Source organism: Mycena indigotica, assembly GCF_014461135.1.
Source record: "Mycena indigotica strain 171206Taipei chromosome Unknown Mind.scaff0001, whole genome shotgun sequence".
Classification (NCBI taxonomy): Eukaryota; Fungi; Basidiomycota; class Agaricomycetes; order Agaricales; family Mycenaceae; genus Mycena; species Mycena indigotica.
The window spans coordinates 3,080,831-3,095,181 of NW_023503000.1; the positions used below are offsets into that span (position 1 = coordinate 3,080,831).

Genomic DNA, 14,351 nt, shown 5'->3' on the forward strand with positions numbered 1-14,351 from the left:
ATAGGAAGTCTCTGTCGATCATTGAACTCTGACGGCTTGATAACACGAGCAACTCGATTTTACTAATTGATAATTACGCTACATTACATTACACAACTAGATGACAAAGTACAGAGGAGGCGGTGTATGTTGCTCGAGGTTTTCTACGAAGGTTTTGGGTTTTTGGTCAGTGTCTTCGGGTTAGTTTATCTTTGTTTGTCTGATCGACATTACATCATCATGTACAGTAGTCACCGGGCAGGGACCTTGCAAGCAAGGTGATTTTTCCAAAAAAATTAAATTACTGTGTTTACTCAACGCGTGACGTCACGCGTCTGTAACCTTTCCTCTTCTCACGCGTCGACGATGCCTGACACTACTCTGAAAACCCATCCTGGGGAGTTTACATGTTTGGCCTTCTCTCTTGACGGAACGTTAGTGTTGATTCTTGCCATCGAAGTATCAGGGTTCATTGCTTGTGGACAGACGCATATACACGGGAGAAAAGGAGAACGTTTTGCGCGCATGGGAGCTGACGAAAGACGATCGTGGCGGCGCAACTGATATAGAGTCAAATGGAGGCATAAACTGTGTTGCTGCATCGGTGCGTGCCACCCTTTAATTGGCCTTGTTTGTAGGAAGTGACATCCACTATTAGGTTGACTGCTGGCTGGCTGCAAGCGGAGACGGAGTCGTTAGAAGATATAAGAAGCACGAGACTTTGCTCGAGGGTGTAGTAGCAGCGGGGGCGCTGTCAGCAAGATGCGTTGCAGTCAATCCCTCTTCGAAATTCGCCGCTGTGGGCTCAGAGTGAGTCTTGTTGTTTGACGACGTGGGTTTTGACGAGTTCGGAAACAGCGACTTATTTTTGATTCTGGTGGATTTGAACGACACGCTGAATCTGCAGAAAGTGGAGGCACACAGAAAGGCGATGCGCCAAATTACATGGCACCCAAAAGAGCATTTACTGGTGTGCCATCCGTCTATCATTTCACAGAACTAGCTAACTTTGTCAGACCACCTCTGGATGCGATGGTGAAATTATTGTTTGGGACACCTCTGACAAAACGCCCACTAAACTCCAACACCTGCCCCTTCTACCAACAATCACAGACACGACGATAAAAGAATTCCTCTTCGACTGTTCTGCAGTCTGGCATCCGTCTGGCGACTACTTTTTCGTGGCTTCCCGCAGTCGATGTAGGTTTCTCTTCATAATTATTTGTTGGTATGGGCTTAAACGCTCACAGCCGTCGTTTCGGTTCGGCGGTCGGATTGGAAGGAAGACAGGACATATGTGAACACCAAACGCTCTGGGCCCGTGACAGCTCTCGCCGTTTCGCCAAATGGCGCATACCTTGCGACCTCCAATCAGTCCAAGCCACCCGCTATCGACATTTGGGATATAGCGAGCCACAAGATCATCATAAGGTGTGATGCAACGACGACCTTGCACTGGCAGCTCTCATAACACAGTTTCAGCCATGATAGTCAAACCCCAAACAGCGGCTTCGTCCACCGTCTCGCTTTCTCACCAATTGCTAACTTATTGGCGTGGGTAATGAGTGACGGTACCTTCGAAATATTGCCAGACGCTATCCCAAAATCGCACCCCGATCCGATTGCTCCTGTTGTGGTAGTGCCTGTGGCCAAGAAGCTGCCGGAAAAAGCAATGGATGAGGTTCTGACGGATTTCAATGCTTTAAACGATCTCGTAGACGACGGTGATGACACGGAAGATGGTCCAGCGCCCATTGACGTCGATCTGGAGGAGACCGACGACGAAGACGACAATGAAAACAGGATAAGAGAAATGGGCAAGTTGTCCTTTCTCACCTGCGACTCTGACTCATACGCATTTGTAGTCAATGTCACCAAAGCCCAGCCGCCATTTCAGCCTGGCGAGACTCCGTTGTCACAGACGAAACGATTCCTAAGTAGAAGTGGTATTATGGACCTTTGATCTGACTGTTGACATCTCTTAGCTATCAACGGGTTGGGCTACATTGAAAGCACGGCTGTCCCAGCACTGGCAGAAGAACAAGAACACAAGTTTATCGAGGTCAAGTTGTTCAATGAATCGAAGCGCAAATCTATCAAGTTTCGGGATGATGTGGGGTACAACCTAGGCTATCTGGGCGAACGGGGTGTTGTCTTCGGCAGCAGCAGCGAGCCGTCACAGGTGTTGTTCAAGCCGTATCTGGAGGACAGCGCCTTGTCTGATTGGACGTATACCCCATCATCTCATATCCTTGGAATCACAGCTGGCGGTTTTCCGCCTCGAGGGAGCACAAGAAATGCAAATGACACAGATGTCGATGGTTTCGGGAATGTTGTTGTTGCCACGGTGGATGGCGCTTTGATTTTCCTGAGCGGTACCGGTCGAGAGAGGCGAATCATAGGTTTGGGTGGGGATGTCGTGACTATGGTCGCTGGTCACGAATGGGTCTTTGTTGTTCACAGAGCTGGTTCGACGACCATTGATGGTAATTCGATCCTAACCATGCTCGTTCTACAGACTCATTCTGTTCTAGGCTTCCAAAATCTCTCTTACAGTCTTATCAACTTTGAGGACTTCAGTGTCCGACAAAGAGGCTTCCTTCCGCTGCCTAAGAAGGCGACACTGAAATGGGTTGGCATCACGGAAGAAGGCGTAAGTTTTTCTACTTTCCTGAACTTGTCCTTGATAGCTTTGGTCTTAGGCACCCGCCATGTTCGATACCACGGGCCGCATCCATGTGTTGACAAAATTCCGAGTGCCACATCATGCGTCCTGGGCACGGATAATGGACACAGAAAGGCTGGAACGGAAGAAGGGCAAGGACGAGTCGTACTGGCCAATCAGTATTTTCGGCAGCACCCTTCTGTGTTTCATTCTGAAGGCGGGTTTATTCCCTTCTTTTGTTGAATACGAAATTTGATCTAATGCCTTGCAGGGACAAGATCCATATCCCAAGAACCCGCTGCCCCCGCCACAAGAGTTGCCCATCGAGATGCCATTCACTAGTGAAAACAGGGCAGAGGAAAAGTAATGTTGTCGTCCCCCGTTTGAATACTTCTACTGACATTTTATCAAGGCTTGAAAGAAATGCGATCCTTGTCGAGATTATGCGGGACGGTTTGGACGACGAGCTAACGAGCGCCGAAATCACCAAGGCCGAGCAATCGATGGACAAGGACCTCGTGTTGCTGATCCAAGGAGCCTGCAAACTCAACCAGACCGCGCGTGCCATTGAACTCGCGAAACTGATCCATAATCCGCTCTTCCTCGACTCTGTTATCAAGATCGCGCATTTCTACAAATTTGAGGGGCTGATGGAAAAGATACAGGCACTGAAAAGCATCCGCGAGGTTGAGGAGGAAGACCGGCTTGTTCTTGCGCGCGAAAAAAGGCGGCAGTGGACAAGACAAGACCCGCTTCCTCGTCCATTAGCTGATCATGGGTATGCGAGTTCATCAGCGCCTACCAATGCGTTCCAGAACTTTGCGCCTCCACCGGCAATATCACGACCAGGTCTTGCGCCAGCCATTCCTGTCAAAGAGACGACGCGATTTGCCGCATTAATGGACGATCCGGCTGCGTTTGTCCCTGAAACCAAGCGGAAGCGTGACGATTTGGAGGATTTCTCGTCGTCGCAAGACATTGCTATGCCGCCGCCCAAACAGAGTGTGTCTCATCCTTTCTCTTATTCTCTGTCGTCTGACTGGCATTGCAGAAGTCAACCCTTTTGCGCGCAAAAACGGGACTGACGCTAAGCGGAATCCGTTCGGGACCAAGGGCAGCAGCAACCGGATCGAAAAAAGCGACAGCTTCTTTGAGAAGGTTGACGCGGCTGAGGATGCGCCAAAGACTAAGCGTATGTCGTTGGTCAGTTGTTTGGTAGCTTTCTTCTTACGATGGTTCTCAGGTGGGCCTAAGGCCAAAGAGAAGAAGGAAGGGCCGAAACAGACGACACTGTTTGGCATGCTCTCAAGTTCACGAAAGTCCAAGTTATCCGAGTCTGAGACGGCAGTCGAGTCGCAAGATTCAGACGTGTCAATGCTGGACGCTTCGTCGGTGATAGAATCACAGCCAGATCTGCCAGAGGAGTGGGAGGAGACGCAGCCAATTGATATGGAGGTACATCTAATAAAGGAAATTCAGCTAGTGGACACGGACTAATGATATACTAGTAATTATATATTTGCGCATTGTAAAATCAAGTTTGCAGCAGTTCGTCCTGTTTCAATTCAAGGATAATAATACATGTTACTGTCGGTATTTAATGTTCCGGGGCTTGCAATTGTGGTCGTGGGGGTTGGGAGCAGTAGAAGTACTCCCGACAATAATTGCATTCGAATGAAACACCCTTCACCGAATTCTTGCAATTCTCTGCGGTGCAGGTCGTCTCTTCCGGCCCGGGCGCGTCCCTGATTTGGATTGGCTGGGAATAGCCTGACTGTGCACATAGCGCTCTCATGATGTAGCGGCAGTTGTCGCACATGGCGACCAGGCCGCGTTTGTGCTGGAAAGCCAGTGTGCTGTAGTTGCCTCCGTGTGGCCACGCCTCAAGCCTGTTCCTCTTGTGATAAGAATAAAACAAAACGACAAAAGTAAACCCACCAGGCCAAAGCCGCGGCATTGGCCTCCGCACAATGCCCAAAAGCGACAAGACATGTCTTCTAGTTGACGGGGTGATGGCTTTGTCCAATCGATCCCCGCTGAGGGCAAAAGCTGGTTTAATGTATCCCAGGCATGGGGCACACCGCTGATTTTGTTGATGTGGCCGGGTCCGCCGGGAAGACTCATGGCCAAAGCGGCATCGAGCGTTGAGTCACTCATAAGACTCCAGGCCACCAGGTACGTGGCGGAGTCAATGACATCCCACCTTTGGCACAAACGTGAGCCGATGAGATGTAGGTTTTGTACCAAGGTCGCCATATCTTGTTGGCGAGAGGCGGGGATGCCTTGAAGGCGTAGTACGGTGACTAGGTAAGCTATAGGCGAGTTAATGATGAGCTGTATGTTTCGGAAATGACGTCTACCGAATAACTCGAGAGCATTTCGCAATACCATAGTCTTGTCCTTGGACCGAGTAGGAACATACGCAACCCCCAGGCTCTTCGAGTTAGGGTTGGCGCCCGCCGACGGTTCGATCCACCAGAAGGGCGCACGTTCGGAATCACTGTCATTCTAAGCTTAAGAGCCTTTGAAGAGAGTTAACACCTACAGTGTGTTGAGATAAAGGGGGGATATGTTTGAAACCTCCTCAACATGCCTCCGAGTAGATCGAGTTGTATATGTCAATTGCCTAAAAACACATAATGAAAAATGCAAGTCCTGAATAGTCGCATACGTCTGTTTCCGTGAATGTGGCCGGTAAAGGCAATGCAAAATCGAGATCTGGGAGTTCATCCCAGAGCTGAGTAGTACTATGCCATTATAGGATATAGAATGAATAGTAGTCCACCGCCGGCAGTAGAGAGTATAGAAGAGCTGAGCTGAGAAGCTTGAGAAATGCTGAGATGAGACGACTGCCCTTATAGTGAGTCCAAGTCTTAGACATAGCTGAAGGTGACTCGGACATCCGCGTCATCTCCTTAGAAAAAGTCTCGCATTTTTGTAATAGCATGGCGGGTAGGGAGCAAGCAAAGAGTGATGACAGGTCACGAGGTGGCGATTCATAGATGCTTAAGTAAGCTTGAGAAGACTGACATGATCGTGATATGTATCACTGTCAGAGTCAAGATATTAAGTACACCCTGCTCTGAGTATGTACTCCTGTGATCATACTCCAGAGTCCCAAACTGGGACATTATAGCCATACCCAGTGGTACACGCTGAAGCCGAAGCACAAGCTGATTGTCGGGCCGAAGGTGTGGTGCTCATCACGGGACTGATGGGTCTCATGAGTCACTTCTGCGACAAACGAACAAACCGTGTTCGTTCGTTAAGGATAATGCTCCTTGAGCTACCCGCAGAACTTATCTCGTTGCTGTATACCTGGCTCGACATAACGGACATACTATCCCTCCGCCAGGTATTGTTTCTTACTCATAGACGTTGGTTCACCACAATATATCAGGCATGTCGACTTTTACAAGAGCATGGCCAAACCAGAGCCTTATGGATTCGCCTATTCAAGCGCTGCTTCTACGACAAACCTATGCCGCCTTCGCTGATGAACTACACCACCTTCGATGCCGCAACGCTTGAGACACTTGCTCGCAGGATTTCGACCCTATCTCGTCGCAAAGACTCAAGTCCAATTATTTCACATGCTTGGCGGACACAACTTCCTCGGAGCATCCAATGGGTTGGGCTCGCATCTTCAAGGTGGCTAATTGTTGCTTCGTCCGACCACCAAGTTAGCACCCTGCAATGCTGGGATCTGACCCGCGCCTTAAGCCTCAATGGGGGCCATTCCCCTGTCGTTCAAATATATCTTCCTGCTCAAGTAAAGACAGCCAAGTTGGAAATCCAACAGTCTGGAATCATTATTGCTCTTGGTTTAATGAATCCGTGAGGTCGACTTCGCACGGAAAGGTTTGCTGACAGTTTCCAGCTCCACAGCCCTATACGTTGTGTCATTGAAGAGAAAATCTGACCGTGTTGTCTTCACTCACGAATATAGTCTCATCGGTTCATCACATGTTCTTATGCTTCACGATGCTTGGGTTGGGTGTGCAATCCGGGAAGCATTGAACGAGCCACATATAGTCAACTGGAAAACTGGATCTATCCTTAACATCGAACCTCCGCCTGGTGGTCTGGACATTCTTAGCCGTCGTGTAAGCTATATCGGCTTTACCAGTTATCTTACTCATGCCCTCGCAGAGTGTACCCCACCTGATGACAATGTGGACCGAGGATACTCTTGTTATCGTCCGTTTCAACGCACTCGAATTTTATCGCCGTGAGGGCGATAGGTTATTATTCCTTCGCCTCTTGGAGCTCCAAGATGAAGAGGATCACATCCATGAAGTCACTATTTGCCAGCATTGCGACCCCACGTACTTGCAGTTGGCTATCATCGCGCAATGTGACGTTCAATTCCTGACTCTCAGTGAGGACAGCCATGGCATCGTGCTAAAACGCATCAATGCCGAAAATTTTGTCCCATACGCCAATGCTGGTACCCCACTTTTCCGTCTGAGAACGAGCCAGTCTGGCACCCGCGTCATATGGATTTCAACACTTAATTGGTTTTTCGGAGTCAGGCCGTCGTTCGCCATCTTTGCGCTCCCCAAACAACCGCTTAACCCCCATTCGACATCAGCTCTGACCTGGAAAGACGACGATGTTCATGCACCAGCGTTGTGGGCATTTTCCAACGTCGAGTATGACGATATACTGGGCTTAACTGTGATTGGAAACCACTTTGGGGAGCTGGCTGTGTATGACCATGTGGGCGGCTACGCAAGACTCGTTGGCAGTTCTTTCGGGGCGGCTCCTGTTCTTGAAGCTGACCACACTGTCATTTCTGAGGCATTAAACGAATGCGTGATTTCTAGTGTTTGTTCGCTTTGTTTCACGCGAGCTTGTGTGCTAATATCTTATCAGTTACCTTTCTATCTCAACCTCCCATTACCCGTCACTCGAGTGATGACCCATGCAGAACTCATGTCCTCCCGTGCAGCTAAATGGGCCAAAGACAAACTTGATCTCAACCCACAGTGTTGGATGCGGACAGATTTCGCCCCCGACAAAGTACTCGACGAGACCGATCGATTCCCTAAACACGACACATGGGAAGGTCAACCTGGCGACAATGCTTGGATGCTATCGTACATGTATGGGTTTCCTGGCGAAGCGTTACCCCAAGCTTTCAGAATTAATCAGGGCCGACATGATCCAGAGGACGACGCCATTCTTTTCCGCCTTTGCCCTAATGGATCCAATGTGTCCCCAAACTCCTGGTCGTCGCGGTCAGTGGGACGGTATATCTTTGCGACACCAAGATTATACCGATCCTATGAGTTCTTTCTCTTGCCTCAAGACTTCCGCCCCTCGGGTAATCTTTCCGTACGTGAAGCCTCTTGGTTGGGGCAGCAACCTTATATACAGTTAACTGCACTCGGACAAAGGAACGCCTATCTTCAAGGCATGAAAGAACCAAAATATCAAAGTGACAGTCGTTGGCGAACATGGCTTTCTCGTCACGAGTAACTGACCCACCATTGACACTGTACTTACTACTACTCACTGTCGTCTAAGCATCCTAATTTCAGTCGGGAAGTCGAGGAGGGTGAATATACGAGGCAACATTCGAGTCGTAAGATCTAGACATATCGACGCGGGAGGAGACACAGCTAATGAATATAGAGGAAAGGAGCATTTGCCTGACTTAACCTAATGATAGAATGTTAAACCCAGCTACATCAAACTTATATTTGCGCAAAGTACATTTTTGGTCGTTCGTTGTCCACTGGTCAACATTTTGGGTTGTAAATTCGACCGTAGCAGCAGGGTGAAAATATCGCAAGTGGAGTCTAACGCGGGTAGAATCAGAGCAAGTTCCAGAAACGCGGTGGCCAAGCTATGATTAACCATGCTTTTCTTCGCGCCCCATGATAGCATCTGTAACAGAAAGCTCCTGAAAGAGGTTGAGTTAGACCCAGGGTCAGAAAAATACACATACCTCTGGCGCGAATGGCCACTCGTCGAATGCTTTCACGAGCAGCTTCCAGTCGTTGAGGGACAGGTTGCGAACGATGGTAGATGGGTTGATCAGGCCAGGTTCCGACCCCGATATGCCTGTCAGCAAAGTCTGCGCGTTGGGGGCAAGGAACCTTGGTTTATTGGTCAGCGATCTCGTTCGACAAGCGAGAGCTCACGGTAACGCAGTCTTGATTGGTTTTGCACGGTGGACGTACAGATGGCGGAGACAATAGTCCCACTTGTCGAGCAGGCCAGGGGCGATGACCTGGTGCTGTGAGGGCCGGAAGTTTACGGCGACGAAGGGGTTGCCGTGACTCTTTGGGGACTTGTTGAGGGCGTGCATTTTCAGGGCATAGGCGGTGGGTATTGGGTGGAAGTGATCGTTGTAGGGCTCAGTCGCTTTCATGGGGAGGGCAAGTTGGGACTGAGCAACTGCGGCAGAGATGATGCTCAGTTTGCACCTGATGCGGTCCTTCGTGCCTGTTACGCGCTGGGACCAACAATCAATAATGACTAAAAGCAAGAGGGGGACAACAAGCCATACATCCCATAAGGTTTCGCTCATCATGAAGCTCAGCGGAACGCGGCCGTATTTGAAGAGCCATTGGCGATCTGGTATACTGCGTAATAGCTGAGCCAGCAGTTGTTCACCAGATACATTATTCGGGAGATGGGAGATGAACTGGAGTTGGGAGTGCATTGTGTCCCATGGCTGGGTGTCGATGTGACCAAGCACGCCGTCTTTCTGCAGTTTCAAGTATGTTATCCACAGCTCACCGCCGAGCTCGATCACTTTCAACCTGCTATCTGTCGCTTCCAGAGGCTGCAAAGCATGACGCGCTGCACATAAACAACAAGACACGCACGAACCTTCAGGTAGGCCAAATAGCTGGGCTCCTTCTCCAGCACAATAAGCTGCTTTATCCTTGTTTTGGGCAGAGCAAGTAGCGCACGGGTGAGCTGGCCTGGCCCAGGAAAGGCCTCGACAATTGTTTTGTCGCGGGAGTCGCTGGGAACAAATGCATTTGCTACTTGTGCAGCGGTCTTCGGGTTTGCGAGCGAGACACGGTGGCTGACTGTGCGGTTCACTGGGGGGAATGTTTTGCGCCAGAGGTCTTGCGGAGGAAGATTCACATAGTCTGGGGCGGTCGAGTAGACACGGGTTGTGAAGAGCCTTCTCCGACAACAACTCAAGCACAACATTTTTATCCGCGTGACACACGAGGTCACGCACATTGAATGGCAAGAATTTGTTCACCGTCTTGCGACACAGTCCTCTCCGGGCTCAAACTACAACTGAACGCAACACATGAACCACCCACTCCTCAAGAATCCAAGTAGCTCGATTACCGAAGGTCGTCACATTTGTCACGTCATCTAATCTTCTTGTGAGACAAGCTGTTTGTTTCTTTCCAAAATGCTCCTGACCTTACCTCCAGAACTTTTTTTCTTCATCTACATCGAGCTTGATATCACTGACACTTTATCTTTTCGTCAGGCAAGTGGTGGTCCACCGAACCGTGCCCAGATTTGAACCAACAATTCTCTCAGACATGTCGCCTTTTACAAGGGCATGGCTGCACCAAAGCTTTGTGGATTCGATTATTTGAGCGTTTATTCCACGACAGCCTTATACCGCCTTCGCTTATAAACTACACCTCTTTTGATGCCGCAACGCTTGAGACACTCGCTCACAGGATTTCGACCCTATCTCGTCGCGAAAACTTGCCTCCAACTGTTTCACATGCTTGGCGAACACAACTGCCTCGGGGAATTCAATGGGTTGGGCTTGCTGCTTCGAGGTGGCTTATTGCTGCTTCATCCGACCGCCAAGTTAGCACGCTACAATGCTGGGATTTGACTCGCGCGTTCAATGGGGACGATTCTCCTGTCGCTCAAATATACCTCCCTGCTCAAGTGAAGACCGCCAAGTTAGAGGTACAGCAGTCGGGAATCATCCTAGCTCTTGGCTTGATGAATCCGTGAGGTCCACTGGGCCTAAATCAAAGTTTCTGACAATTACTAGGTCCACAGCTTTATACGTTGTTTCCCTGAAAAGAAAATCTGACTGCGTTGTCTTTGTCCACGAATATAGTCTCATCGGTTCATCACATGTTCTTATGCTTCACGATGCTTTTGTTGGGTGTGCAATTCGTGAAGCATTGAATGAGCCACATATCGTCAACTGGAAAACTGGAGCCCTCCTCGATATCCAACCTCCGCCTGGTGGTCTCGACATTCCTAGTCGTCGTGTGAGTCGTATCCGCTTTGCCAGTTATCTTACTCATGCCCTCGTAGAGTGTACCCCACCTGATGACAATGTGGACCGAGGATACTCTTGTTATCGTTCGTTTCGACGCACTCGAATTTTATCGCCGTGAGGGCGATAGGTTATTGTTCCTTCGCCTCTCGAAATTTCAAAATGAAGAGGATCGCATCCAGGAAGTCACTGTTTGCCAGCATTGCGACCTCGCGTACTTGCAGTTGGCTATTGTCGCTCACTGTAACATTCGACTCTTGACTGTTGGCTGGGATAATCAAGAAATAATAATCAACGCCGTCAGCATCACAGATTTCTCTCCATACGAACTGGGCTTCCCAATCATTCGTCTTGGAACGAGCCAGTCTAGCACCCGCATCGTCTGGGTCTCTGGGCATGGCTGGATTAAATCTGGAATTAAGCCATCATTGGCGATTTTTTCGCTCACTAAGCACTCAACATCAGCTCTGATGTGGAAGGACGAAAATGTCCATGCCCCAGCGTTATGGGCTTTCTCTATCGTCGATTATGACGATATACTGGGCTTAACTGTTGTTGGAAACCACTTTGGGGAGTTGGCTGTGTATGACCATGTGGGCGGCTACGCAAAGCTTGTTGGCAGTTCTTTCGGGGCGGCTCCTGTTCTTGAAGCGAACCGCACTGTCATTTCTGAGGCACTGGATGAGTGTGTGATATCGGGCGTAAGTATGTCTGTTTCGTTTCTCGCATACTCGTCTTGATGATCTCTTATTAGTCACCTTTCCATCTCGACATTCCTTTCCCTGTTACTCGAGCAATGTCCCACGCAGAGCTCGTGTCTTCTCGTGCGGGTCGCTGGGCACAGGACAACCTCGACTTAGATCCACAGGTGTGGATACGCACTAATTTCACCACCGATACAATTGTCACTAAGAAGGATCGATTCATCGACTATGACACGTGGGAAGGCCAGCCTGGCGATCAAGGGTGGTTGCTCTCGCACATGTATGGGCTTCCTGGCGAAATAATACCCCAGGCTTTTGCCAGTTTTCACCCTGAATCCATTGACACCACGCATGTCTACTGGCGGAATATCATGCTTTTTCGCCTTTCGCCAAATGGAACGAACATCCCTTCGTCCCAGGGCTTTTCCTCGTCGCGGTTAGAGGGACGGTACATGATCGTTGCTGACATGGAGGAATCTCATTTCTGTCTCTTGCCTCTGGGCTTCCGACCGTCAAAACAGTTTTCGGTGATGGCTGCATTTCAGTCCTGCCATTCACAATTTCCTACGCGGGTAAGGGCATCTGAGGAAAGACAAGCCTATCTAAAGGGTTTAGAAGTGGATTCAAAGTATAAGGGCGACGCTCGTTGGCGAACACGGCAGCGCGTATTCCAGAGCTGGCGACTCAGGGACTTGGACGATCTAGATTCAGAATAATAATAGTTTTTTGGGGTGTCTCGCACTGAAGTATACTCTTGCTTAAGACGCGCCAGATTGTCGATGGGGAAGGAACGTGACCGTGGTGTGACATATGACCGCAGCGACTTCGTTGACGCGCCCATGTCGGATTCCTTGCGACGGACCCACTCGGCTCCCGCCCCCTCTGCTATCCGACCCCCTCCCCCAGCCGCTCTCCCGTCATCATTGAGACATTCGGAAAGTCACCCTCCCCCCTCGACTTCGGCCCATTCCCCTCAGTTGGTACCACCAACTTTACCTTCTACTCCCACTACCGCCACCGCCCCGCCGACTACCAATCCCTCGGTTCACACGCGCATTATCACCTTCTTTGGCTATGGCCGCGGGGCCTCCCGCTCGCGAAAGCAGCTTGTCTCGCTGTGGTATAACCTAACCTGGGGTTTTGTGCAGGTCGGCAATGTCATCCATAATTTTTCGGAAGTGCTTATTCTACAAACAGATCGTACTCATTATCACGATGCTCTCCATCGGTGCCACAACCGAGAGCAAGACGAGTGAGCAGCACTGCTAGTCTAACATTGGCTGAGGCTGATATGCTGTCATAGTTCCCGGCCGAAGCGAGTTTCTCGCCTGTCGCTCGCTCTCTGCGTGGGACTGCACCTACATCCTGCGTGTCTGTTTGTCATCGTCGATGACATACTGGGGCTGGCGAAGGGACCGACAAGCGTGCGTCTACAGCAACAACTCCGACAGCAACTGTTTTTCTAACTTCCCTTTGTAGACACACTCGTGCTAACGACCCCGAGCGCCCGAACACGCGCCATCCCAATGAACCCGCTCCAATGCCCCCCAGTCCTGGTGAGATCGCCGCCATTCAAGCCGCTCTACCCCACACCGTGCTCTACTCTCGGTATGATGCACGCCAACTGGCATCTATTCATCCTCATATTTCTTGAGGTTATCGATCCTGTCTTCGCTCTTTACTCTCAGCTGGTTTCTCACCGGTGAGAATGAAGCATGGTCTGAAATGATAGTCTGACTTGTCCAGCACACATATTGGCCTACAGCTCGGTCCACACTTGCCGCAACTCATCACCCCACATCTGGTGGCTCACATTCGGTGCGTTTTGCTTATTATGTGCTAGCTGCTATCGCTCAATCTCGGAATAGGAATTCTCTGCATCATGTATTTGTGGGTCGAAGCATTTGGTCCATATAAAATCCGCTGACACGGTTTCACAGGGTGGTACTCGAGGTCATTATACTAGGATTTGTGGTCTTTGTCGTTGCGCCCATCGTATTCGTAAGTGCATTGTGTTGTCACAACTCGTGTTTTCACCTCCCGCCGCAGCTGTTCTGGAATGTTGTGCTTATCTGTCTTGGCCGCCACCCAATGCAGAATCCCGGTTTGATACGGCCCGATGTAGGGAAGCTCAGCCAGTCCGTTGTGGACAAAATTCCGTTGGTGATGTACATTCCTGCCCCACCGGACGCCGCCCCAGGCAGTCTCCCTCTCCCTCAAGCCGTATATTCGTATCCTCCCAAGGCCCCAACTGCTCAAGCGCCACCTCGAAAGCACCGCTTCAAGTTTCTGCGAAAGTCAACAAAGGCAGCCGACCCTACTGCTACTGCCTCTGACAAGCCAGAAGAAACCGAGCAGGACGCCCCTGAAGCGTGGGAAGACAACTGGGAGCGGACGACCGGGTATCCGTTTGTGATGCTGGAGAATAACCGCGCGTCGTGTGCGATCTGTCTGATGGACTTTGAGGAGCCCAAGAAGAAAGGAGAGAGCGAGGCGGCACCAGCACCGGAGTCATCGGGTATTCAAGAAGTCCCCGTCGAGCCGAGCGGGCCGGAGGAGTCTGATGGCACGCTGAGACTGCAAGACGCTGGTGAGGGTGCCCAGCCTCTGCGATTGCTTGCGTGTGGCCATGTGTTCCATGCGCCGTGTCTTGACCCATGGCTTACGGATGTGTCGGGCCGGTGTCCCGTCTGCCAGCGACCAGTGGAGATCCCAAACGAGCCGGGTAAGAAGAAGGGGGCGAGGAGGAGACGCAATGCCTAGTTGT

The 14,351-nt window shown here is 50.4% G+C and overlaps 4 protein-coding genes across 4 annotated transcripts; 3 read left to right on the plus strand and 1 right to left on the minus strand.

The window, feature by feature from the left end:
• Positions 1-333: 333 nt before the first annotated feature.
• On the plus strand, positions 334-4,155 carry MIND_00089700 (Chromosome segregation protein; the record flags this gene model as incomplete). The annotated part of the gene is made up of 15 exons (XM_037357851.1): positions 334-413; positions 466-583; positions 638-789; positions 838-949; positions 996-1,179; positions 1,230-1,410; positions 1,462-1,916; positions 1,965-2,465; positions 2,514-2,632; positions 2,682-2,882; positions 2,916-3,007; positions 3,057-3,646; positions 3,696-3,836; positions 3,888-4,099; positions 4,153-4,155. Exons 1-15 carry the CDS (start codon positions 346-348, stop codon positions 4,153-4,155), a joined length of 3,129 nt encoding a protein of 1,042 aa, XP_037225761.1. The 5' UTR covers positions 334-345.
• Positions 4,156-6,125: 1,970 nt separating this feature from the next.
• MIND_00089800 (uncharacterized protein) lies at positions 6,126-8,128 on the plus strand (the record flags this gene model as incomplete). Its single annotated transcript, XM_037357852.1, has 5 exons — positions 6,126-6,481; positions 6,525-6,750; positions 6,797-7,474; positions 7,523-7,984; positions 8,027-8,128. The coding sequence occupies 5 exons, from the start codon at positions 6,126-6,128 to the stop codon at positions 8,126-8,128; spliced, it is 1,824 nt and encodes a 607-aa protein (XP_037225762.1).
• Positions 8,129-8,161: 33 nt separating this feature from the next.
• MIND_00089900 (Glycoside hydrolase family 63 protein) lies at positions 8,162-9,856 on the minus strand (the record flags this gene model as incomplete). Its single annotated transcript, XM_037357853.1, has 8 exons — positions 8,162-8,311; positions 8,366-8,451; positions 8,510-8,555; positions 8,601-8,751; positions 8,797-9,110; positions 9,165-9,443; positions 9,491-9,794; positions 9,843-9,856. 8 exons carry the CDS (start codon positions 9,854-9,856, stop codon positions 8,162-8,164), a joined length of 1,344 nt encoding a protein of 447 aa, XP_037225763.1.
• Positions 9,857-10,037: 181 nt separating this feature from the next.
• On the plus strand, positions 10,038-14,347 carry MIND_00090000 (RING-type domain-containing protein; the record flags this gene model as incomplete). The annotated part of the gene is made up of 14 exons (XM_037357854.1): positions 10,038-10,140; positions 10,191-10,602; positions 10,647-10,872; positions 10,919-11,581; positions 11,635-12,032; positions 12,357-12,732; positions 12,782-12,836; positions 12,888-13,008; positions 13,064-13,192; positions 13,240-13,286; positions 13,331-13,402; positions 13,453-13,474; positions 13,525-13,585; positions 13,634-14,347. The coding sequence occupies 14 exons, from the start codon at positions 10,038-10,040 to the stop codon at positions 14,345-14,347; spliced, it is 3,399 nt and encodes a 1,132-aa protein (XP_037225764.1).
• Positions 14,348-14,351: the final 4 nt, after the last annotated feature.